This window comes from Balaenoptera physalus (assembly GCF_965194825.1).
Source record: "Balaenoptera physalus genome assembly, chromosome: 8".
Lineage (NCBI taxonomy): Eukaryota > Metazoa > Chordata > Mammalia > Artiodactyla > Balaenopteridae > Balaenoptera > Balaenoptera physalus.
In genome coordinates this window covers 17,323,661-17,351,393 of record NC_138887.1, presented here as the reverse complement: position 1 = coordinate 17,351,393, position 27,733 = coordinate 17,323,661, and the positions used below count along the sequence as shown (strand labels likewise).

General features: G+C 37.8%; 2 protein-coding genes across 5 annotated transcripts in view; one reads left to right on the top strand and one right to left on the bottom strand.

Moving 5' to 3' along the window:
- Positions 1 to 25,467, bottom strand: SYPL1 (synaptophysin like 1). The gene is made up of 5 exons (XM_082473639.1): positions 25,273 to 25,467; positions 9,506 to 9,630; positions 7,979 to 8,186; positions 3,031 to 3,219; positions 1 to 1,438 (listed from the first exon to the last, which is right to left on the bottom strand). The coding sequence occupies exons 1-5, from the start codon at positions 25,339 to 25,341 to the stop codon at positions 1,304 to 1,306; spliced, it is 726 nt and encodes a 241-aa protein (XP_082329765.1). The 5' UTR covers positions 25,342 to 25,467; the 3' UTR covers positions 1 to 1,303.
- LOC309666255 (uncharacterized protein) overlaps positions 21,712 to 27,733 on the top strand; it is a 111,355-nt gene continuing 105,333 nt past the window's right edge. For 3 of the 4 annotated variants that reach the window (XR_014266962.1, XR_014266963.1, XR_014266964.1), the window contains exon 1: positions 25,555 to 26,801. The gene's annotated coding sequence lies outside the window, so the exon portion shown is untranslated. Of the gene's footprint in view, positions 24,967 to 25,554; positions 26,802 to 27,733 lie in introns of those variants that run through there. The other variant, XM_082473632.1, reaches the window with a different exon arrangement.

Below are 27,733 nucleotides of genomic sequence, written 5' to 3'. Positions count from 1 at the left end.
TTTCCTTTAACTTCTTTATTAAGCTGGTTGCAAAAAAGATATACATTCTCATATTGACAATTCTTGTCATGAACAAAAGCAACAAAAATAAGGCAATAGTAAGATGTGCTTCACATATAAACAATTATGTGGTAGTAGGAAATCTGGCCCTGTACAGCAAAAATATTAGGTAGCAAAATGTGAATAAGCCCTATATTCAGAAGATACCCAAATGTGTGAGCAAAGACAGCACACCCATAATAGAGCCCACTTAGGTTCCTTGTTTATTAAGCATAATTCCTTAATTATCCATTTGTGAAATAAGAATAACATTAAGAAACATGAGATCCAAATGGCATTCGTTTTCACAATATCGATACTAAACTCAAAATAGCAACTTCATTGAATATAAATGTTAAATGTTTCAAAAGTAAAAGGCAACCTTAATTTTTTGTAACCCTATGAATAGAGTCTGCAAAAAAAGGTAGATTATTTTACTGTACTTACAAAGAGACGAGGCCTCAGCCTGCACTGAAGGAGTATGAGCAACAAAGGACAGCAAACAAATTATCATTAGGAGCAATGCCCATACATATCAAAATATCTCCGTGAACCATGTTCTACTTATATAGCCAATCTATTAAATAACCAGCATAATGGAAGCTTACACCTCATGCGAGAGAATTACTAAATTAACTATACATCTATTAGAAATTTCTAAACCCCACTCCCAAAACAATTTTAGTACACCTGTCAAGTACTGTAGGTCATTTAGAAAAACAGAAATAAAACATACATGCAGCCTTTGTATTAAAAATTTTTCATAACATATAAACAATGTTCAGATATAAACCATGAACTAAATGTTTTTTCTAAGTATGATTTATGTAATCAAGACTTTCTTAAACAAAGACAGGTCTTAGGAATATGATCTGTACAAACTTACAGTAGTGTATATTCCAAGAGATTTTCTTCCTATTATGATATAACAATATAACTCTTTTCTGAGTGAAGATATATGTTAAGGCTTAAGGTGTAAACACTTTGGAAGGCAAACAACTTAGTGAAGAAATTACTGTTCATTTAAAAATGTGTATCATCTCATAATAGGCCCCAGAATTTTCAAATTCACATGTGAGAATACATTTACATCTTAAATTTCTAGGAAAGGCACAAGCTTTATGTAAAAAAGCAGCAAAATTTTAAACCGACCAATTTTTTGAAAAAGCCATTACTTTTATTAGAAACAAAAAATGCTTCTCAAGATGTTGGCAACAGGTCATAGTATAGACATCTATTTCAAACAGTGTACTTCTCCCTTCAATTATATTCCAGTTGGAGGAGGAATACCTCCTTGGCTATGGGAAGTAGAAGTATTTGAGGGACTGTGTAAGCTGGTCTCCTTGTACACAAACCATGCATTTCCTCCCCAAAGTATCATATTCAGAAAGCCAAAGATCTAAGAAAGAGAAAAATAAACATGAAAATCTAGTATAAAATTAAAATTTCATAACTATCTTTGTTTTCCTGTAAATATTTAATATCTACAGGCTGTATACCATTATTTCATTTAAAGTTTGAACTACACATAAAGTGGAATTAAAAAAGGAAGACTTTGCATTTCAATGCCAGATTTGGATACATAATGACTTATTCCCAATGAAATCTCTAAATTCGTAACATATAAAATCATGACTAAAAGATATCTTATTTTTGCATGCTCATTATTACAAGATGGGATTAAATTTGAGAAAAGTAACTAAAACCTTCCTTTTATTACTTTATATTTAGACTTCAGTGCTTCCAGGTGAAGAGGAACACCAGGAATCCATGGTTCCTTCTTTGGGAGGGCTTTTACTTTTCTCCCATCTGAATGGTTATAAACATCCTTTGTGCATCTTTTCCTATTTCCCTACTTTATCCCCCTACTACCATCTCCCTTACTTCCACAGCTGCAGCCAGAAGAGAAAAGGAGTCACAGAAGAACTTTACTTCACATCTTGCATTAGTCAACCTAAAAGAAATTAGCCTTCCTAGGTATAAATCTGACAAGACGAAAGTCTCAGAGATAAACAAACTGAAGATACCCTATTTTCAGTTTTTTATAAATACAAGAATAATAGTCACTTATGAGGTAAGAGTGAGGTAAAAAGCTTGAGCACTATCATATTACTGAAGGCCAACTGCTTTCTATCTTTTTGTATATTTGGATATAAAAACAACATTTCTGAAACTGTCCATCTCAGATCACTGTCAATATATATGCAAAAAAAAAAAAAAAGACTTTTAGATTACAAAGTTATAAAACAAAAGTTTGGTCAAATTGCTTTATAAGGCAGGACTGACTTTATCCACTGGAAAAATATTTTCCTGAAAAGACATGAGACCTTCCTAAAAATAATACCCTTGTTATATTAATAATATATCTATATTTGGATAAAATAACAGACAAAATAATATTTAAATTTAAATAGACCAAAGTTTTAGGATTTTTTACGGAACTCTAAAAGTATTTTTTTCATACACCCAGAGCAAATCAGATTAGAGAAGGGGCTTACTTTAAAGTCAGATCTGGTTCAAACCTTGGCTTTGCCAACTTACTAGTTGCGTCACCTTGGGTGAATTAATATACGAGCTACATTTTTTCCCAGTTGTAAAATGAAGACAGTAATACCACTTTCCACATTCCTCTCAGAATTGTTGGATAACTTAAATAAGATATGAGTGTAATGACCTTAGCACACAGTCTTAGTAAATGTTAGTGACTATTATTAGTACCTTTTGGGTCAAAGTCTTGCCTAATCAATGTTAATGAAAAGAAAGACTCAACCATGATCTTGTTCAAACCTGTTTACAAGTAATAATTTTCTTTACAAACTTTTTTTTGTTGTTATAAAGATAAAGACTATATGATAACTAGGATTCTGATAAGGCTGGTAAAAATAAAATACATTCATCCAGAGATTTATTAAAAACTACTGCTTTCTTAAATCACTAATAAGGTTTTTCTAGTAAGTGAAATAACATATTTTATAAACACTGTATACTTACCACAGATACATTTAGGGATCCCATACTAGTCACAGAGCCAAAATGACATATCACGTGTAGTTGTTTACAAGGCAGAAGTTCCTGGACAATATTGCGACCGGTAGCTGTTTTAATATCTGTAAGAGCTTTAGCCCAGGCCGAAGTGCTCACCAACCACAAAAAAGTGGCAACAAGAGTAACAACAAAGTCCTAAAGCAAAAATAAGTATGAATTAATAATGAACAGTTAATTTAAAGATACTAAATTTCAAATCCATGATGAAGGAATTGAGATCACAATGAACCCTATGGCACTGAGAAATGGCCTTCATGACATACTTCATAAAAAAGGCCACAGTCAACACAGCAAACATTGCTGTTTACTATTGCCAGCCCAGTGCCTGAGATACAACAGTAAACAAGACTTAGTTATCTCCTGAGGAGTCAGATTTTCACATGGAGAAATCAAAGTTTTACACAGCCCTCACCACAACTTATCTAAGCCTCTCCCTCTCAGGATCATATATTGGATCCTGTTATCACTAATAACTGTATACCTCCATCATCTCTGTTTTAATCACCCCCTCTCCAATATCACCTCTCTCTTTCTAGCTAACTCCCTCTGGCACCCCAACCTCAAAAATCCTTTGACCTCACTGAGACCTACAATCTGATCTTCATTTCCCTCTTTAATTTATATTCTGAGGTCTTTCATTATAATCTCTTACATATACTCTCAATTCCCTTACCCTTCTCCTGCTTCCTCATACTGTTCTGGAAAACCTCTAACTTTAGTTAAATCTACCTCTAATAATGAAATGGTGAAAAGCACACATCCTGGATGACTTGTCTCTTTTTAAATTCATGACCACAAAATTTTAAGAATAAGCATTATATTAAGAAAGGGACAACAAAAAAAATCTCTCAAGACACCCTGTCACTACCAGTTTTCTAAGAAAGTCTTTGCCACTTATTACATTCCAAGAATAGGACCGAAGTTTTTAATATTTTGGATAATCTTTTACTGAACTAATAAGATAAAGAAAGAAAAAAACTTATTTTCCTTAATCTATTCTGCTGGGGAACTAGAATTCTGTCAACTAGTACAGACTACAAAGATCTAAGTAACATTTTTTAAAAGTATGCATTTGGATAGTGTAAAGAGTAAGTTCCACCTCATTTGGTCTTCCTTTAAATTAACAACCAAAGTGGGAACAATATAAAATTTGTATCTTTTAATGTTATGTATTCTAAGCATTCAGATATGCTCAAGACTATGAGTTCTTACATATCTGCAGCAAAAATCTCTCCAAGCTCAGAAATGGGTTTTGGAGCTTATCACAGAATTGTTTTGTTTTTTAAATAAATCTGGTTAGTTTTAAATTACTTTTGCCAACGAACTTTTAGTCATTTATGTCGGATAAATACCAGTGGTCATGTATGAGATATAGAAACTGTGATATATATAGCTTGTCCACTGGGTCAAGATGGCACTGAATAAATGCCTTGTAATTAGAGAACCAAAACAATGACTAATTTTACAAGCATGGTGGTACAGTGTATTTGCATTTTGCATTTGAGCTCCCCACTGCTACTGGCCCTCTTAAAAAATGTATATCAAAGAGAAAAGAATAGAGACATTATAGCTTAAATATTTTGCACTGTGGGAGTACTCCCCTTCTTGCTGCTGTACTCTGCTGTACTTTGTGCTGCAGGTAAACATTTTCTAAGCACTTGCTAGAAATACAATGCCTTTTGAAGAACTGATAATTAGTATGAGGTTATCACATGTTAAACAAGTTCTCTCTGGGCTAAAGTTCATAGTTTTCACCAACAGATGTCAAATCCTCTTAATTTTTAGGTTTCTTCCTTCCAAATTCCTAATTAAAAATACACTGCTTTTTTCTGATTATGCTCTTTATGTCCATGTCGTTGATGGCTTAAGGCATGACATTCTTATATTTCAAAAGCAGGTACTTTTCTGAAAATGATGCACGAAGTAATCTTAGGGTGAGGGGAAGTGGGAGAAATGTGGGCCTCTGAAGACAGTCTGTGTGACTCAGGACTCTAGTTAGTTCTGGAGTTATGCAATGCACAACCTGCCTGTGACAGCCCTAGTACTACCAATAAGTTAGGATATGATTCATAACAGATCTTATGATTTGGGATACCCTATCTTTGTTTAGTTTCATTTTATGGTATTTCTGATCCTCCACATGGCCTAGAACCCTTAAGCTCCTCCTACTTACCACAAAAAAGTGCTACATTTACTTAAAAACTAAAGTTGATTTTAAAATGTCACAGTTGAAATTCTCCTAGAAATACATTAGCAGAGAATTGAGAACATTGATAAAAGAGCATACCCTCATTACCAAATAGTACTTAAAAAAAAAAAATCCATGTCATATTTGGCTATAGTTAAAAATTTAGGTATCACCCAAAAACATTTTTTTTACATTTATACAGTTAAATTAAAAGTAGAATCCAAAATTTAATTTAGAGGCTGGACTTTTACAAATAAGAACTATCCACCACACATTATACCAACAAAAAAACAACTTACGGAACTAATTCTGGATTATTACTCTATATGACCACTAATTGATCACTCTGAGGTGGAAAATTACTTTTGACTTTCTGAATGATACAACTAGATCAGTTTTATAGTTTTATTAGACAGAAAAACCCTCTACAAAAATAGACCTGAATGCTGCTTTAAAAAGTATCATATTTTTAGGGCTTCCCTGATGGCACAGGGGTTAAGAATCCACCTGCCAATGCAGGGGACACACGTTTGGGCGCTGGTTCGGGAAGATCCCACAAGCCGCGGAGCAACGAAGCCCGTGCGCCACAACTACTGAGCCTGTGCTCTAGAGCCCATGCGCCACAACTACTGAGCCTGCATGCCACGACTACTGAAGCCCGCGCGCCTAGAGCCCATGCTCCGCAACAAGAGAAGCCACCGCACCGCAACAAAGAGTAGCCCCCGCTCGCCACAACTAGAAAAAGCCCACGTGCAGCAAGAAAGACCCAAGGCAGTCAAAATAAATAAATAAATAAATAAATAAATAAATAAATAAATAAATTTATTTTTAAAAAAGTGTCATATTTTTAAAGCTTACTAAACAAAATACAAGAAATAAAAGGCTCATTGCTAGATTTAACTTAAATTTGTTGTGATAATGACAAACTGGCAAGAAATGTCTTCATTTGGAATTTAAACTATAAAGAATTTTAACAAAATGTAATAACTATATGATCACCATAGTTTTTTTTAAATAAGGCTTGTAAAGTTCACAGAAGTTATAGATTACTGATACATAATTTCTGTTGATTAGGCACTGCAAATTAAAAACGTTGATGTCGGGGCTTACCTGGTGGCGCAGTGGTTGAGAATCCGCCTGCCAGTGTAGGGGACACGGGTTTCAGCCCTGGTCCAGGAAGATCCCACATGCCGCAGAGCAACTAAGCCCGTGCGCCACAACTACTGAAGCCCGCGCACCTAGAGCCCGTGCTCCACAACAAGAGAAGGCACCGCAATGAGAAGCCCGCGCACCTCAACGAAGAGTAGCCCCCGCTCGCAACTAGAGAAAGCCCGCGCACAGCAACAAAGACCCAATGCAGCCAAAAATAAATAAAATAAAATAAATTAAAAGAAAAAAAAGGTGATGTCTATCTTTCTGAAAGGCACCTAACAACCAAGAAATATTTTATGAAAACGTCAGGTTTGAGAATTTCTTCTCAGATATATGAAATGGAATAAATATGAAGGGTAAAATATTGTTTTATTCCTTACTTACCATCTGCATTCTTATGATCCAGGCAGCAAAAATTAAAAATAAGTCAATAAATAAAACCTGTTATTTAATAATTTGGCCTACCCTTTAAAGTAACTTCACAAATAATAAGCAGATGTCAGTGGTCAGTGTTTTCTCAGGATATAAATGACCAGTATCACGAAAACACCTCTGTTGTCCCTTCAAGTCAGTAACACTAATACTGACTTTGTAGTTATTCTTTGGTAGTGGAGGTCCAGTTTAAAACCACAGCTTATCTCTGGATTTGCCACCAATAATCCAGGGCAATTTTACTAACTAAGTCTCAGAGATTATTTTTATATCTAGCTCAGTAGACCCTGAAGCCAAAAAAGGTATCAGGACTTCAAATCCAAATCCTTTGTTGCCATGTTAAAGATTCAAAATTAGCTCATGAATGCCACTAATGTCAAATTCTATAATTCTTATAGAATTACCTGGGTCAGATTGTAAATTAAAGAATTTAAGAATACAGACCAGGAGTCAGCAAACTTTTCCTGAAAAGGGCCAGACAGTAAATATTTTTGATCTCTGTCACAATGACTTAACTCTGACACTACACCATGAAAGCAGTCATAGACTATCTGTAAATTATTTGGGTATAGCTCTGTTCCAAAAAACCTTTATTTGAAAAAAAACCCAAAAACAATGAGTCAGATTTAACTTGTGTGCCATAGTTTGTGGATTTCTGATATAGACTATTAAGTTGAATTAAGGCATAAAGGGGGTCTCTTTGAGAAAAGAGAAAAAAGATAAGAAATAGGATCACAGTTACGGGACTACTAGCATGGTCAGCAATTCTTCGAATCAAAGGCATTAATTTCTACTTAATTTCTCTGCTACTTGCAACCTAATATGCTCTATCACATATTTGAGTTCTTTCCAGGTTAAAACAGAGTTAGAAACAAACAAACAAACCTCTGTACTCTAGAGAGTACAGAGAAAGTGCTGCAAACAGGCTACAAGGATTGGGTTAAACATGACAAGGAGAGCAAGCTCAACCTCTTGGCAAACACAGGTCAAAACACAATGAAACTGGTTTATGCCAAGAACTTTTTTTTCCAGTGTAAGAAAATCCATATTTAAATTCAAATATAATGTATACTTGTATCTTATATAAATTATTTTTTTTATAAAAAGAAAGTGATTACTTACAACCATGGGAAGTTTTCGACTATCACGATACAGGTTCATGTAACCAACATAGAGCAGAAGAGCAGCAATGCAGTACAGGAAGACAAAGACTGCAAAAGTAACATAGAATTGTGCAGAAGAAGAGTAATCTCCAATAAGGACATAACTTTTCCAATCTACATCACACACATTTACACCTTGAGGTGGCTGAAATGATGCTTCATTCAACCTATTAAAAAAAAAAAGTCTCAAATAAATTTATGAATTACTTGGACTCTTCCAACAGAGACAGAAATACATCTTCTGTATTTCTAATACAGAAGTATTAGAAAGGCAGAATATTGAAATAACATTTCAAAAAAATACTCCCCAAATATATTAAAACATTTTCCTTTTAAAAAAATGAAAAATTCAAATATTTAAGTAAATTAAAATTTTCATAAGAAATGTACATAAATCATAAATTATACCTCATAACTGGTTTATGACAGACTGAATATAGACTGAATTAAACACTTTCACACCCAGATACTATCTTCCTGTAATAAAAACTTAGCAGATTAAGAGCATTGTTACAAAATGGTTTACAATTTGAGACATGATATTCCATTCTAGGAGGGAGAGTCTGTGGGACTAGCACCAGGAGAATCAGTTGTAATGATTCACATTTTAACTCTGCATTAATTAGCTGCTAACTCCACAAAGTCTTTAATTTTCCCTATCCATAAATCACAAAAGCACTTATCACCAAAGAGGCTGTAACCGTTCCTTGTACTGGAATTTTATAAGAGAAGGATTGAGAGATGGAGAGGAAATGACTGATTACCAAGCACTTGCTATCTGACATATCTTTAATGTAAGATTTTATTTAATCATCAAAGCAACCTTAGAAGATTTAAATTTATTGAACAGAAAAATTGAGTCCTGGAGAGGTCAAGTAAGTAGTTAGTAAGTGGAAGAAGAGTCACACCCTGACTTAAACACAGGACACACCCAATAAACCTTTTAATGAATACTGAGGTCAAACAGAACTTACAAACAAAACAGTCATAAAATAAATATTCAGAAAATAAAGTTTTATGCTAGTGAAAGAAACACAAGGAGCTCTTCACTTTATATAAATACATGTCTTAAAGCTATATAATGCACATTATTATTTAGTAATTGCAAATACATGAGAAATTTGGATTTTTCATAAGTTGTGTTTGCTTCCACAACATGGCCTCTCAAACTAAGGTGACAGAGCAGGCTTGTTTTGTTTTGAAATTTCCAAACCACTGTGGAATGATAGAATAAAAGTGTCAAGGCAACATCATATGAAAGTTTCTAAATGCTTACTGTCATTTTCTGTATTTATTTCATCACAGTCCAGGAGAATAGTCTGCAGACAGGTACTGGTCCCACGCACCACACTTTCAATAGCAATGATCACTACTTACAAATGAGCATGCAATTAAAAAATTTCTACCCCCCAAGATCAGTAAGTTGTTCGAAATTTTAATGAGTCAAAAAGAGTTGTTAAGCCATAAAAACAAACAAATAACTCACCTGAATGGATAACCAAAAGTAGCTGTAATCGTTTTATTGTCAGAAAGTTTAGTTTGACAAGCCACTTGAATTTCTGTTTTGCCCTTAAAACCTCCACAGGTGGCAAAAGCAAAGACAGAAGCAATCTACACAAAGTGAGACCAAAAAAGAAAAGAAGCATTACTGTACCCAAACATAGGTCATTAAAATTTTAAATATAGTGATTATTAAAAATTGGCTCGCTAACATTCTTAGAATTCTTATTTACAAATTAAGATTGTGAAAATTATTTAAAAATTTATTTGCAACTCTCAACAAATGTGATTTTATTTTCCCTTGAGTATAATATAGAAACTGGTATAACAGCCCATATAACAATACATTTTAACACACCATTGTAAAGCAATTATACTCCAATAAAGAAGTTAAAAAAAAAATACATTTGCTCAAATTACAGTGTACCCACTAAATATTAGTAGGAAATTCAGAGGAAGTCTTATTTATTAGTATCAAAATCAAAAGGGGGTAAATTGGAGGTATTTTATTTGGAACCTAAGGGTAACTAAAAAGCCAAGAGACTACAAGCAAAGAAGAGATCTTATTTCATGAGCTTATAAGGCCTCACTTGCAGGTATTTCGAGGTCTCAAAAAGTAGTTGCAAATTTGTTTTCCTGATCATAAATATGCTTAAAGAAATGTAACGGTGTTTTCTCAAATGCTAACCAAACAGGAAAAAAACTGAAAGTATCCTAAATATTGACAGGGAATCAAATATACTGTAATTCATTTCCACAAGGGAACATTATGCAGTCATTAAAATGTTGGGAAATATCTAATGATAAAGAAAATGGTTCAATACATATAAAGTTTGTTTAAGCAATGCGTTGTGCATGAGTCTACATCTATGCATACACACTCAACAAAAACTAAAAAGTCTATGCATCAAAATTTTAAGTGGTCACCTCTGAACAGAAGACAAAAGATAATTCCTTTTTCTATTTGTATCTTACGAATTTTCTACAGAACAAAACAAACAAAAAACCCAGATACAGTGTAGTGACCAAGAGCTCAATCCTCCAGCAAATGCTGATGGCTCTATTTATAAAATATATTTGGAATTTGATCACTTTTTACCACCACCATCACAACATCCTGATCAAAACCACTATTATCTCTTGCCTGAATTATATGGTAACAGCCTTCGAAACTGATGCTCCTACTTCTGTCCCTGCCCCTGCTTCAGTCTATTGTCAACACATCAGCCAGCGTCATCTTTTAAAAATATAAGGCAGAAAACTTTATTGTCTGCTCAAAACTCTCCAATGGCTTCTGAGTTCTCTCCAAATAAAATCAATGTTCATATAATGGTCTAGAAGATCCTTTCCTCCTTTAACATTTCTCATCTCACGTTGCTACTTTTTCCCTTGCCAAATCTCTTTACACAAATGGTCTCCCTGCTATTCCTTAAAGACATGGGATAAACTCCTTCTGAACCTTTGCACTGAACTATTCCCTCTGCCTGTAATACATGGCTAACTTCCTACTTCACAGATCCCTGTTCCAATGTGACCTTATCAGAGAGGCCAGGCCTTTCCCTAACCTCACTACGTTAAATAACAGCGCCCCTCCCACCCCACACTATCTATTCTCTTTATTTGTACTGCTCTATTTTTCCTCCATTGTAATTACCAGTGCCTGACAGTACTTCATTATTTGTTTGCCCACTTTTCTCTAGGATGTAAACTCAAAGAGGGCAGGAACTTTGTTTTGCTCAAGGTCACAGACATCCAGCAAATAGATAAAATTCAGTACAGGTCTGGTATCAAAGCCTATACTGTTGAACACTGACATAATGCCTCCCATGGATTAATCGAGGACCTTGAATCAGGCCATAATCAGGATCATAACCATCCACGAAATTTTTTTTCCATGAAGAAGAGATATATGAAAAGGAATCTGGTTATAGATATGAAGAGTTTGGTATAATGTCCGCACATAGTTTGGAATCTTCCGTTAAAAGAGTTAAAAAATAAAGAAAGAAGAATAGATACCCTCTTAGCATAAATGTGCATGAATACACAGAGTGAAAACAGAAGGCCAGGAAATGAGTCTTGGGTATATATCCACGTTTAGAATTAGAAAAAAGAAACAGGATACACAAATTGAATCAATGGAATAAAGAGGCCAGAAATAGATTTGTGTGTATAGACAAATTATATCTAACAGAGCTGGCATTGCAGGGCACTAAGGAAAAGAGAATGGTGGTTTTAAAGATGTGACCACAAACTCCTTGATACTCCTCCCCTCAAGAGGTGGAGATTAATTTTCCCCCCCTCAAATGTGGATAGGACACAGTGAGTTGCTTCTAGTGAACAGAATACGGTAGGAGGACTGGGATGTCCTTTCTGAGGTAAGGTAATAGAGACTACAGCTTCTGTCTTCATTTCTCACTCCCTTGAATCACCTGCTCTGGGGGAAGCCAGCTGCCATGTTGGGAGGATACTCAGGCAACTCACAGACTCACGTGGTCAGGAACCGAGGACTACCATCAACCATGTGAGGGACCTTGAAAGTATACTGCCTGAGGCTTGCCAACAGTCATGTTAGTGAACCAGAGGGGGCCTGAGATGCCTGCAACCCAAGCCAACCTCCTGGGAGACCCTGAGCTGCAACAACTCAGCTAAGCCACTCCCAGATTCCTGACCCACAGAAACTGTGAGATGATAAACTGTCTACAGTTTTAAGTGCTAAGCTTGGGGTAATTTGTTATTTGAAATAGATAACTAACACAAGGAAGGACGGTCCAGGTGGGCTAAAGTCTTAAATGTAAAACGTGAGTCTAAAAATTATGAAGACAATATAAAAGAAAACTTGTGATCACAGAGAAGGGAAGAATTTCTTAAGAAAAAAAAAAGCTAACCATACAGATTGTTAAATTCAACTACAGAAAAAGAGGGTTTTTTAAAAAATCAAAAGTCAGCTTCTGAATGTAAAACAAGCTATAAACTAGGAGAAAGTATTTGCAATAATGTCACAAACAATTAGTATCTATGTATACAGACCTAAGAGAGACTCTTGCTCATGCATACTACATGCTGTGCACAAGAATGTTCACAGTAACATTGTTTATAATATCAAAATATGGGGAGGGGAAGCAACAGGAAAGTAGATAAAATATATTGATATACAGTACTTACAATGGGAAGTTACATAACAATGAAAATGTACAAACTACAGCTACCTACTTCAACAAGGATGAATTGTAGAAACCTAACGCTGAGTGGGAAAAAAAAAAAAGTTGCCTAAGACTACACGGGGGTATTCCCTGGTGGCGCAGTGGTTAAGAATCCGCCTGCCAATGCAGGCGACACGGGTTCGAGCCCTGGTCCGGGGAGATTCCACATGCCGTGGAGCAACTAAGCCCGTGCGCCACAACTACTGAGCCTGCACTCTAGAGCTCACGAGCCACAACTACTGAGCCCGCGAGCCACAACTACTGAAGCCCGCGCGCCTAGAGCCCGAGTTCCACAACAAGAGAAGCCACGCAATGAGAAGCCTGTGCACCGCAACGAAAGAGTAGCCCCTCCTCGCTGCAACCAGAGAAAGCCCGCGTGCAGCAACGAAGATCCAACGCAGCCAAAAATAAATAAATTTATATTAAAAAAAAAAAAAGGTTACACAGGGTAAAATGCCATTCTTTTAAAAGCTCTGTTCACTTATCTACATCACTCCTGCCACTGTCTTTGTTCAGGCCCTCACCATTTTTCCCTGGGACTAACCCAGCAGACTCCTCCTTTCACTTTTAAACTCATTCCCAAAACCATTCATCTTTTACTGTGGGCTTTAGAGCTGCAGTGTCCAGTAAGGTGCCATAAGCCACATGTGGCTACTGAGCACTTTAAAAATGGCTAGTCTGAAATGAGATGGCTGTAAGTGTAAAATATACCATGGTTTATGAAGATTTAGTATGAAAAAAAGAATGTAAAATATCTCATCAATAATTGTTTATACTACTTGTTGAAACAATAATATTTTGGATATATTGGGTTAAGTAAAATGTATTATTAAAATTAATTTCGCCTGTTTCTTTTCACTCTTTTAGTGTGGCCAGTAAGATGCTTAAAGTTACTGTATGGCTGCCATCTGTAGTTTGCACTGTGTTTCTATCGGACAGAGCTGTTTAGAGTGATGTCACACTGATATGAAATAAAAATCTGGTCATGTCACCCCCATTTGAAGAGATTTCCTCAATGGCTTTCCAGATCTAAATTTAAGGGAAAAAAAAATTTTTTTTAGGCCCAAACTTCTTAATTTGGCATAAGAGGGAGAGCTCAGGTAGCCTCAACTTTATCCTTCTAGATTTATATGCTATACTCCCTGCCAGGTCCTGTACAACTCTGTCACACTGCACTATATACTGTACTTACTGTTCCTGAAACACACCAAGGATTTATGTCTTGGATATGTGTGTTTATCCTGCCAGGATTCCCCACCTCTGCCCCCACCCTGGTTCTCCAACAAGCTCATCCTTTAAGGCCCTGCCCAGTTCCTTGTGGTGGTACTATTCTGTCTCCTGGGCTGAACAGATAGACTTGAGTTCACTACTTCTATTATAGGCATTTTTCTTGTGTATCTTGCCTTATTAAAAAAACAAAACAAAAACCCAAGAGCAAAAATGATAAAAACTAGTTTCCCATTTAATACAAAAATTAGTATATAAATGGCATACTGTACCACAGCTTATTGCTTTTAAGACTACTGACTTTATCTCTCCCTTGGCAGACTGTCATGTCTTTGCATTTGCTTTTATTCAGGATTTTCAGTGCCTACCTAGCAGGCCTGACATACACCAAGTGCTCACTAAACAACTGCTTAATTAAAGGAAAAAAAATCAATTTCCAAAAATGTACAAATAAAACCATATTTCAAGTCTTACATACTCATTATTTCAAGCTTGTCTTTTTGTAATGAGGATAAATAAATGTCATGTTTGCCATTTTGGTCTTTATCTTATGGGAAAAAAGGGATAAGGTACACACTTTTTACTAAATGAAGTACAAACAATCTGAGGGTAAACTATCCAACCATCTCACCTCTCCCTATATTGCACTAGTACTGATTTCGATGAGAAGTTATATACTGGCAGCCCATGGGTGAAACCTGGCCAGAAGATAGATTTGTGGTTTTCCCAGTGTTCATGAAAAATGTGAATTTGTTGTCAATATTTTTGTATCAGCATGCTGCACATAAAAATTTGGATTTCCTGTGTGGGTGTGGATAAAGATATGCCAGTATCAGACCTATATCCCCATAAGGCAACAATCACATGGAAATGAGTGACAGATGATGCCTAAGACAGGGTATGTGCTTTCCAGACTGCTGTCACTCTCTATTGTCTCTACAACCCTCAGGATGCGTGTTAGTTACCAGTAATCAATGAACTTCTACTATTCTTTTTTCTCCCAAACACTTGTTTCATTCATTTACTTTATGAGGGGTTCCTATCAGCACTTCAGTTCGTACTTCTAGTCTAAAATGAGGTGTTCTAGTATGCTGATTTATATTTCCTTGCCACTTATGAAACTAATTCCCCCTTCTCTCTCTATCCCATAAAGAATGACTGAAACTGCTGATATGAAATTCCACCTGTAGAGTAACTAGTAAGAATCCAGGGACAGGATGACAGCAAGCTTCTATTCAGGTCAAAAGGTTCCATATTCATTATGACAGCCTCAAGTTCTACTTATCTCTCTGGCCAATGGACCCACATTAGTGACACGACAGATGCCTCACTAATTTAGATACCTAGAATATCTATACTCTATATCTAATATCTGGTCCTCTAGAATACTACTCTCTAAAATAGACTGGAGTACTCATCTAACTGGTGTACAAGAAGAAAATATGTCTATTTATATCTACTTTTAGACTTAAACAAGGAAATAAAGCTTTATTAAAATTAATATACTGCTGAAACCCATGCTGGGTCTGTATGTCAGAGAGTCAGATGTCGGGGCAGTATGTTGGGTATTCTGAAGGTAAGGAAGTCCCGTAACAGGGAAGGACAGACAGTGATACCTTCACTTATTCTTCCACTTTTAGAGTTCATGTAATAATGTGAGTGTGCCTGGCTAACTGTCTTTATGGAATAAATTATCTACTTTTAACCAAACTAACCTTCACAAAATGGACTGGTGGCTTAAAAATGTCTTCACAGAAACTACTGAGTGATAATACAAAACCTCATGTCCAAAAGAGAAAACAGAAGCATTAATACTCTATATGAGCTGCATTCATGAGCCACATTACAAGGTAAAAACAGATTCTACTTAATCAGATCAGAAGTTGGCAAAAAAAGAAAAAGAAAGAAAAAGAAATTATTAGACAAATATCTGAAATAAGGATTTTTTAAAATTTGAAATATGAATGAAATTTACCCTGAGTGTATATAATATGCCTTAAGATAATGACATAGTAAAACATGCATCTAAGTTATAGATGCATACTAGGGCTTTGTGTATAGAATCTTTTTTTTTTTTTTCAACTTTGGGTTTATTTATTTATTTATTTATTTATGGCTGTGTTGGGTCTTCGTTTCTGTGCGAGGGCTTTCTCTAGTTGGCGCAAGTGGGGGCCATTCTTCATCGCGGTGCGCGGGCCTCTCATTATCGCGGCCTCTCTTGTTGTGGAGCACAGGCTCCAGATGCGCAGGCTCAGTAATTGTGGCTCACGGGCCTAGTTGCTCCACGGCATGTGGGATCTTCCCAGACCAGGGCTCGAACCCGTGTCCCCTGCATTGGCAGGCAGATTCTCAACCACTGCACCACCAGGGAAGCCCTGTGTATAGAATCTTATAGTGACAGAGTCAGCCAGAGTCCCAGTCCTACTTCCTATTCCCAGACCCTGCTCAGCTCACAGGGTTCTACTGGGGAACACTGGTACTCATCTAATTTATGGGTATCTTTCACATGTTTCTAGTTGCAGGGTCCTCACTGCTATTTAATTTCATGATTAATCTGTTCAGGAAAATGATATAATTGAAATCTTCAGAAATATTAATAGATCGAAAAGTATATTGTATATGAGGGTTTATGCGCCAAATCAAATGCATGCTGTCTTACTAAATCAAATGATCATTCAGTACTTAAATGAACTATCATAGCATGTTTGCCTTTACAATCAGTCAGATTAGAATGCCTTGAGCCAAGGTATTGATTTTTCTAAATCAAAGTCTGAAGCATTTACCAAAGATATTCATTTTAAAAACATTTTGTTATTGATGTTAATATTTCAGTTTATTCCCACTGTGCACTAAGCAGTGAAGTCAGTTTCAAAGTTCTTCAATTTCACTCTTCTATTATTTCCCTCTGCTTGGAAAGTACAATCATAGAAAGTTCTAAATAGCCTTCTAGTACAGTTCCAAACCCTTAAGAATTTGGATCATGAGAAGTAAACTTGAGTTCCTGCTGAGATAAATAGCTAGAAGATTTTTTGCTAGCTCAATTATTACTGTTGAAAACATCTTTATGTCACCTTTATTCTTAAACAATTGTTAACCTGAGTATGGAACTAGAAATCTCTGAGGAACCTAAATATACTTATTTTAGAATCGTTTCAGACAGTTCTATTATTTTTATGTCTTTTGGAGCGAATCAATATTCCGATTGTTGATCTGGAACACTGAAGTGAGTCTGTCACTTCACGGAAAACTGATAGTATTTGTTGCCACTGATATAATTTGAGCTTTTAAGCAAACAATAGTTTTCTTCATGTATTTTAGGATATTTGACGTAAGCTCAACTTGAGAATATGTTATTTCCCCCTTTCCCATCCTGGTCTAGTGGTTTTATAAGTCATCTCCCTGCCCAGTAGTTTTTTGGTCATTTCTACCAGGCCTTCTTAATCCCCTACTCCAGAGGTCCCCAACCTTTTTGGCACCGGTTTCATGGCAGACAATTTTTCCCCGGACGGGGGTGGGGTGTGTGTGTGTGGGGGATGATGGTTCAGGCGGCAATGCAAGCGACGGGGAGTGGAAGATGAAGCTTCGCTCGCCCACCCACCGCTCACCTCCGGCTGGGGTTGGGGACCCCTGCCCTACTCCACAAATACCTTATCTTATGATGGGACCGCAAACTACCAACATAGGAGAATATTCCAGTTAACACAAATCCAGACCTTAAGCAGGTAGGTTGATTCAGGTCTTTGTTAGGGGGCTATTTCTCTCTCTCTCCACTTCTTTAAGTACTCCACTCCATGGAAATTATAAAGCCAAACAATAGGTTGAAGCTTTTTCTCAGATTTATTTCCCAGATCCAGGAACAGTCCTTCTCCCACCCATATTTCCATTCCATTGCTGGTCCCCAATGATGTTTATCCTGTATTAGAAAAGCAATTCTCAATGTGTGGTCTGTGGACCCCAGGGAATACCCAAGACTCTTTCAAGGAGTCCATGAGGTCAAAAATATTTTTACAATATTATTACAACATTATTTGCTTTTTACACTACGTTGACATTTGCGCTGATTTGCACAAAAGCATTGGTGGGTAAAACTGCTGGGCTTTAGTAAGATCAGCAAAAGCATCAAACTATTATTTCACTGCCATGCATTTGCAGTTAAAGAAAAAAAGCCAGTTTTACTTAAGAATGTCTTTGATGAAGCAGAAAAATTGTTACTTTTATTAAATCCTGACACTTGAGTCTTCTTAATATTCTGCGTGATGAAGTAGGATGTGCAAATACTTTTATTACTGAAAAGACAACCTACAGACTGGGAGAAAATATTTGCAAACGATGCAACCGACAAGGGCTTAATTTCCAAAATATACAAACAGCTCATACAACAAAACAACAAACAACCCAATCAAAAAATGGGCCGAAGACCTAAATAGACACTTCTCCAAAGAAGACATACAGATGGCTGATAGGCACATGACAAGACGCTCACGCTAATTATCAGGGAACCTCAAATCAAAAGGACAATGACGTATCACCTCACACCAGTCAGAACAGCAGTCATCAAAAAGTCTACAAATAATAAATGCTGGGGAGGGCGTGGAGAAAAGGGAACCCTCCTACATTGTTGTGGGAATGTAGACTGGTGCAGCCACTATGGAAAACAGTATGGAGGTTCCTTAAAAAACTAAAAATAGAGTTGCCATATGATCTAGCAAATCCACTCCTGGGCATATATAGGAGAAAACTAATTTGAAAAGATACGTGTACCCGAATGTTCATAGCAGCACCATTTACAATAGCCAAGACATGGAATCAACCTGAATGTCCATCAACAGATGAATGGATAAAGAAGATGTGGTATATAAATACAACGGAATACTACTCAGCCATAAAAAAGAATGAAATAATGCAATCTGCAGCAACATGGATGGATCTAGAGATGATCATATTAAATGAAGTCCGAAAGAGAAAGATAAATATCATAAGATATCACTTATATGTGGAATCTGAAATATGATACAAATGAACTTATTCACAAAACAAAAAAAAGACTCACAGACATATAAAACAAACTTATGGTTACCAAAGGGGAAAATAGGGGGGTGGGGTATAGGAGTTTGGGATTAGCAGATACACACTTTTATATATAAAATAGATAAACAACAAGGTCCTACTGTATAGCACAGGGAACTATAATATCCTGTAATAAACCATAATGGAAAAGAATACGAAAAAGTATACATATATATGTATGTATAACTGAATCACTTTGCTGTACACCAGAAACTAACACAACATTGTAAATCATCCACACTTCAAAGCAAACAAACGAACAAAAAACCCCACTTTTATGGCATACTTAAATACAATGGTTGTCTGCAGGGAAAGCATTTAAACAACTGAGTTGTTTGCTGAACTAGTCACTTTTTTCGTTAAATACTATGTTTACTTGAAAAAATAAGTAATAAACAAAATACAGGTATTTGGACTTGCATATTTGTCAGATCTTTTTCTTGAAAAAGATGAGCCTTTCACTTCAAGGAAAACCAGCAGCATTTGTTGCCATTAATGTAATCAAACTTTCAAGTGATTAATTATTGTTATTTAAAAAAAATATTTTTAAAATGTCTCAGCTTAAATTTCTAACATGGTAAGTATCAATCGATACAACCCCATAAACAAAAGCTCTTTGAGGCACTCAATATTTAGGAGTATAAAGGGGTTCTCAGACCAAAGTGTTTGAGAACCACTGTATTAAAGCATTTTCCCTTTAATGTTTTATCAGAGATTGCTATTTGTATGTGTGAAGTGAGTGTGTATGTGTATATATGTACATTCTAAAACCACTGACAACATATATATATATATAGTCTATGAAAAAAACATCTAGTATATCCCATGAGAGGGTTCAAGGCAAACACTAAGAGGATTTCAGGTAGAAGAAACAGACAGCAAAGGCATAGTGGTAAGTCAGTTAAGTCTATTACAAGTTTTACATGTATATAGAGTCCTAGTAGGCACAAAATGCCATTTGAAATCCTTTTTCCCCTTTCTACAATAGGGAAGAAAAGTGAACACAAATGGCAAGGTTAAGAGAAAGATAAGTTTCTTAAAAGGTAGTCTGTGCCATAGACTGATAGCCTAAAAATTTAAGTATTAAGCAAATGGATGAAACAAACATCATTCTGGGTATGCCTCATCCCCTATACTCTGTAATATCATTTGTATTTTCTAGGCTGCTCCTCTGTGCTATATTATAACCACAAAATTAGAATAAAACATGGTCCCTGTTTGTAAAAATCCTATAATCTACTTGGGATGACTAAACTTTTAGAGTATTTTAGATAAACTAGTACATATTTCTGAAAGCTTGCTTTTTAAACAAATTGATATATGTAATGCTCAAACAGTTATGGGTTTTCTTCTCATCGTCTTTCATACTAATTTTCCTGGATAATAATTTACCCCAAAGTAATGTTTTTAAATGTTCTTTTGAATTTGCTCATTAATTATAAGTATAAAATCAGAAAAAAAAATTCAAACTTGATAAATGAATCAAGAAAACCCTACTTGTTTTTAACTCCTCCTAAGATCCTGTTATAAACATGCATGTAACAAGAAAAAAATTACTTCAGGTACCTTATGTTTTTCTTTCTTAAGCCTGAAATTTTGGGTAATCTTTTCATTAATTCATTAAAAGACCAATCAGAAACACAAAGGTAAGTTACTGAAAAGACTAAGAACAGACTGTTTGAGTCCAGGATGTAGTAATCACAACCATGGGATCTGAGTACATTACTTAATTTCTCTAAGCCTCAGTAACATGGAGATGACAACGGTAACATGTAACATAGAGATAACAACCCTCATAGGTTGTCAGAAAATTAAATGAGAAAATACAGGTAAAGCCCTAGAACATATACTGAACTCAATAAATATCTCCTGTTAACACTGAGAGTAAACTTGGCCAGTACAAAAATATTCATAATTCTAAAATTCAACCTAATTAGTCTATACTTCCTTTATATACTCCCAAACAGTATCCCTTCCACAATTTTGTGTGTGTAGAATTAGGAAAGCATATTACTTAGATTTATTTAGAGCTAAACATTTGACCAGTGTTCACCCTAAGTAGCAAGAAAGTCCAAAACACAGTGTTCAATATTAAAAGGAGATAAAATCATTTTAATGAAAAACTTTAATCTAAATACTAGTGATAACTGACTACAAAGTAAGATCCAAATTAAAATTTACTAGAAAAATATTAAATAATTGAAAAAGCTGCTTTGATAACATTAACCCTTGCCTTTTACTTCCATGTTCAACTCCTACACATGGGGCATCTAATCTCACCTAAATTTTATCTTGTTACCTTGACAGGCTGCTAAAAGCAGGAAAACACGCAAACAAATGAAAAGTCTACAATATACCATTTCTAAAGTTTAACATATGTAAACGAGACCTTAGGGATCTTGAAGGACCGGAAGATATGTTAGTCATAAAGGCTCAAATTGTATCCGCTGTCTGGATCTAGTCTTCCTAGAAACACAGCATTTCAGTTCTGAAGAACCTACTAAGAACTGTTCAAATACATTCTCATCATTCACATATTTATAACTCAGTCATTCCAACAGCCCTGTGAAGTATTGCTATTCCCATATAAGTACAACAAAAATTCAACCTTTACTGAGTATTTACTACACAAACAGAGATAAGGCAATGTCACTGCCAGGCACTGTAACTAAGGGCCAGAAGTAGATTAAAGTAGATATATATATATATAAAAGCATGGTGGCTACAGTTTAGAAGCAAAATAGAAATGCTTCTGCTTTGGTGACTGTATTTTTATTCTGTCAATAAATATTTATTGGGTACTTGCCTTCATGTCTATGAGGCCTTCATATTTGTGACCCCTTGAAAGTTACATACTATCAGGTTATATCTTAGTCTAACATCTTCTAGAAAATTGCTAAAGGTAAGCTGATTTGGGGAATTATTCTTGTAGTTATATGGATAGTAAGCAGCCTTTATCTAGATTTTAAATTTGTTTGTAAACGTATTTATTGACTATTTTTAGAGGTAACACATACATCTCAATCAACACCTTATGAAACTTGAACAATTCATTCAAAACACATTTAAAAATTCCTACAATGGGCCTTTCTCCTCTAGAACCTTGTCTTATGCCTCTCTGCCTCTGTTTTAAACCTCCTATTCACAAGTCTCTTCTCTACAGCGCACACACACATTCAATCATTCCCATCTTTAAAATAGGTTACCACCCAATCTCTCCCATCTTCACAGTCAAACAGTGGTCTACTCTCACTGTCTTCTCTTTCACCATACATCCATTCAGCCTACTACCATCTGGTTTCTGATTTTACCGAAACTGCTCTTACTAAAGCCTCTTGATTACCAAAATCAAGGGATGCATTTTAGTAATTATTTTTCTTAACCTATTGCACCTAATATTGCTGAGTACTCTTTTCTTGAAATATCTCTAATAGTGATGCTACAATGTTATTTCTCTCCATCTTCCTAACAATACCTTTTTCCTTTGCTGCCAAATACCTGCTGAATCTCCAGCCCATACTTGTCTTTTAAACTCTAGATCCATGTATCTAACTGCCTACAGGATACCTCCACTTACATGCTCTAAAGAGACCACAAACTCAATCATTCAAAGCCTTACTGACCTTCCACCAAAAATCTGCTGCTTCTCCTTAGTGATCTGTCTTAGATAGATGTGCCACTACTAATCCGAGTCAGAAATATGGCAGTCATCTTACAGCCCTCCCTTTTCTTCACCCTACAAATATATTCTAATTTCTAAACCTCTCTTTTCTAGTCCCACTGCAATTAGTTTTAGGCCTTCATTATGTTTCAAACAACAGATTTCCCTTTCTTCAATTATGGTCTTTCCTCTCCAATTCATCTCGCACACTGCTGACAAAATAAAAATTTCTAAAAGGCAAATCTAATTATATTATTCACGTGTTTATTTACTCTTGAATGAGTGAATCCACCATACATGGTAGGAATTCCGGGCTTAGATGGAAGCTGTACGATGAACAACCCAAAATTCTGTACCTGCACATATGCATTTTCTTAAGGAAAGGGCCCAGATTATCAAAGGTTAACCCAAAGGATTAAGAACCACTGGCCCATAGGATAAACCTCCAAACTATTCTGCAAGCCCTTTGAAACCTTTCAGAATCATCTCAAACCACACCCTCCCTCCCACGTTCCAGTCAACCCCAATTACTTTTAAATTCGCAAATAGGGTTATGCTGCTTCAACTTCTCACACCACCGAGCGTTAAGATTCTCTTTGCCTGGAAAGCCACTCCCCAACCATTCCCCAAGTGAACAAGTACTCATCCTTCAAGTGTTCTTCCATCTATGAAATTCTCTCTAGCACCTCCAAGCAATCGATTTCTCCTTCCTTTCACCTACTACACTTTGCCTATACCTTTATTATAGTATTGGCCATATGGCATATTCATATTTGTTTTCATGTCTTTCTTATTAGGTCATGAGGAAAAGACCATGTTTTATTCACATGGTCTAGTGCTAGTGCTTAGCTCAGCACCTGTATATAATACACACTCAAATATTTGTTGAATAAATATTCTCTACACCATGAACGAATACTCTTTTCATACGATTCTCTTGTGTGATAGTAAATTGTTCAAACTGAAAGTAGTATTTCCTTAAGCTTAAAAAGGACATTTTTCAAAATATGTCAGACCTATGATCACTAATAAACTTATCACTGTTCTAAAATATTAAGGAAAATATTAAGAAAAAAATTAAGTCTACATTTTAAAAAATTGACGAATAATAATATAAGCATAAATATAAACAACTGCCTCTTCATTTATTTAAGTGATATTTTAAGTTAATTATAAATTTAATTATAATCCTCAATGATATTAAACTACTAGGTATAATAAGACTTTTTCTTAAACCTGATATTTGATTAGCTCAGTTAAATGTGTTTTTCCTCCTGCAATTTAAAATTTTTATATACTCAAATAAGAATCTTCTTTATATTTAATCTGGATTTAGTCTTAACAGAACCCTAAATATATACATTTAGGTGTCTTTAAAGTAAACATTTGTGTGAAATTAGCACTATTTCAGCTTTCAGAAAACACCAAGTAAAACTCTGGGGGAAAAGTAGGAACCCTTGGGTGCGGGAAGGAAATCAGATTGAGCACCCATTAGAGAATCTGAGTTTCTGTGTTACTTTAAAAAACATCCTCGGCAGGTTATTTAAAACAGAAAATCCTAAGTTCTTACTCTTCACCACTTTATCACTAACATACAGGGTTGAAGAATTACGGATGTAAATGCTGCTGGCTAAACAAGCAACTTGCCTGCACGCTGGACAGATGCCAGCTGCCTATAAATACGGGCCTGAAAACCACCACTGGAATATGTCCTAGGCCACGAACTCCGAAGGCACTGTGCAGTGCCTGGTGTATTCACCAGCTCCTCCAAAGTGACTGATCATCACCAAGGTCGAAGTAATAAATCTGCTTTGATGCTAATGACTGAGAGTGTTCCCAGGGAAGGACTAAGAGCTGACTGCAGGATGTTGCTGGGAAATACCTAAAACAAATTGGATGGCGATTCCTAACTTGTGTTTCAGTCGACCGGACTAACAACGCATTTTGCTTAGACCTTCTCCCCTACTCCGCCTACCCCCGCCCGCTTCCCTGACCCACAGTTTATTTTTATCCATTTTTAACTTGGGGCCAATCTTAAAAGCAAATTAAGACCCGAGAGCTCGTCAGATCACTTGGGGAAGGCATACCAGCTTTCGACGGAGCGCGGCCTCCAGTCCGCACGGGGCAGAAATGCACGGGCTCTACCGGAGGCGCAGAGGCAGCGCCGGCCGGGGTGCTACTCCGGCCCGCCAGGTTTCGGTTAGACCGCAAGAGGAAGTTTTCTCTTCCCTTGCGGGAAGCAGTGAAGCCAAAGAGAAATTTGAACCACCACTCCCCGAGGGACACCCAGAGGTGAGCTTCGGTGTGGGAGGGCGGCTCCGCGTGGGACGGAGGCAGCCGAGGGACTCGTGATTTGACGCCGACCGCGGCGTCCCCGCCCCGCGCGGGCCCAGGCCGCGGCCTCCCGTCCCCTCCTCGCGCTTCCAGTCCCGTCCGGTCCCGTCTCGGGGACGACGGCGGCTTCGCTCCCCCGCGCGGAGCGAGCCGCGCCCCGGCTCCCAGAGCCCCCAGCCTCCCCGCCGAGGGCGCCGGCCGGGCAGGAACCGGAGCGGGAGCGGCGGCACGACTCCCCGTCCGTGGGGCGCGGGCTGCACTCACCCACTCGAGGACCTTGATGAAGCCGAGCGGCTCCTTGAGCGGGTTGAGGTTGAGCTGGAAGGAGGACATCCTCTGAGGGAAGGAGGGAAAGAGAGTCAGGACGGCGGGGCGGAGGAGAAGGGGGACCGACAAGACAGAGCTGCCCGGCCGCGAGAAAGGGCAAGCGGGGCGGGCTCCGGGAGGCGGGCCTGGGAGGCCGCGGGGCGGGGCGGGGCGGCGGCGGTTGAGCCGCACGCCGAGGCGCTGGGGCGGAGACGGAGAGGGGCGGCCGCGAGAGGCAAGGGCGGGCAGAAGCAGAGAAGGGGAGGTGTCTCCCCGGGCCGCACCTGGCCCAGCCGACTGATCCGCTGGCGAACTAAGTAGATGTTGGACGCCATGCTGCGTGCGCCGCGCCCCCTTCCCTCAAGTCCAGTGTGCGGCGCTCGGGTTCCTGTCGCGCATGCGCGCGCCCAGTCCCAAACCTGCGTAGCGGGGGTCGCTGCCCAGCGCGAACCCCCAGGGTTCAGTTAGGTCTCCGCACGCCTCTCCGGGGAACAGCTGTCTTCCCCTGGCTTCCCTTCACAGTTCCCAACTTTTAGCTGGATTTATAAAATATTAACACAGATGAAGCCGCGATTCAAGGCTGGTGTTAGGGACCTTTTATTAAAATGGTGGAAAGTTATTGCAGAACAACGGACTTTGAGCGACCATGCGGTAGGGTCTCTCTCAGAAGCGTGATTCACCAAACATTCTTACAGAAATTAAATTTATTGTCAAAGTTACCACTGGAGTCAGGGTTGGAGGATGTACAAGGAAGGTTATACCTAACGGAAAAAGGCTTCGCCGGACAGGCGTCTCCTGACTCGCGTACCCAGCTCTTCTACCCTGTCGGTCAAGTTCTCTCCGTGGGGCGCTCTTGGAGTCTTTCTACAGAAGGCTAATGCCTGCTCGCCCTTCGAGAGTCACCTTAGGTGACGCCTCCCTTCTGGCACCCAGTTGTCAGAGCCTCGAGGTAGTGATCTCCTTAATGGCTTCCCCAGTACCTTGGAGGTTATTGGAGAGTTGGAATGCTGGCCTTTTGGCGTGTTTGGTAAGGGGGCTGACACCATGTAACACTAAGTAAATAAGGAAGAATGGCGTTGAGCAATGGAATCTCAATTTACCAACTTCGAAGTACCTACCTATATATACTAACTGATTTTCCAAGCACTTACCTATGAATTAAGTTCCCTGTCATTGAAGTTATTCAACTGTTACTGACCATCTTTCTAGGAAGCTAACCCTTTCTCATTTGAGACCTATTTACCTCCTTGTTTGCTTCCCAGAGAGTATAAAGAACATATTTCAATTTCCTGGTCCACAGAGACAACCTTCTCCTTCTGATGCTGACTTCCATTGCTCCATCCCCAGCACAGTGCCTTATGTTCGGTGGGCACCTACTGAATGACTGAAGATTCCTCTTACTTAAAAAGAAGGCATCAGAGACACCCCTCAGGGCAGAATCAGTGGAAGGTGACCATGCATTGGTATCCAGTGCACCTGAGACCAGCGTAAGTGATACTTCAGGTCTTCCTGCTTCCCGCCCCCCTTTTTAAAAATTTTCTACCTTGTTTCTGTACCTTTTCTCCTGGCACCCAGTTATGGGAGCCCCAAGGTAGTGATTTCCTTACTCGCTTCCTTGCTACTCTTCTCGTTGTATTCTCTTTAGTCCATATTTCTCCCATTCTGTTGAGGCTTTTGGGTTGGCACTGGAGTTGGGTTGTAGATAGCAGTGCTATTTGGCTTGGCCTTCATATTCACAGAGATTCAAATTAGACTCTCATGTTATTTCCAAATGAGAGGTACGCTGACAAATCAGAACGATGCTCACTTTGCAGCTTATACTGTAATGTAGTAACCCAGTTTGGGCATTTCTCCTGTTTTTTTTTTCTTCGTTTTTTGAAGGTCTCAGAAATCGGAATTGGCCTGGCCCTTTCTCAGCTTCTGAGAAGCTTAACTTTCTGTTTCCTCTCTTCTGCCTCTTTTTGCTTTCTCTCCTGCTTCTGGTTCATGCCCACCAGTGGAAGGCACGGTTGTTTCTCTTCAGGAAACCCTCAGTGCCAGAGTCTGCACCTTGAACATTAAGAAGTTCTCTCCTCCTTGGCCATGTGCCGCTAGTTTTGAAAAGATAGAGATCACTTAAGGTAGCAGAAGAGTAGTGTCTGGTCACTTATCAGAGCTCATTTACAGGCTCTGACTGGGCAAAACCAAGCAGGAGTGAACTACTGCTGTTACCCTCAGCGATGTGTAGCCCAGCACTGCTTGTGCCAGTCGGGTGAGCTCAGAGGAGCTCCTACTTTCCTCAGAAGGAGCTGGTACTGGCTGGCAGAGCAAGTGAGATCTGATTAGGCCGCCTGATAGCTGTGAATTTTTTGAATGCTGGAAAAACAAGAGTGTTTAAACAATAGCATCTCACTGAAGGCACAACTGTTCAAAATCTGGG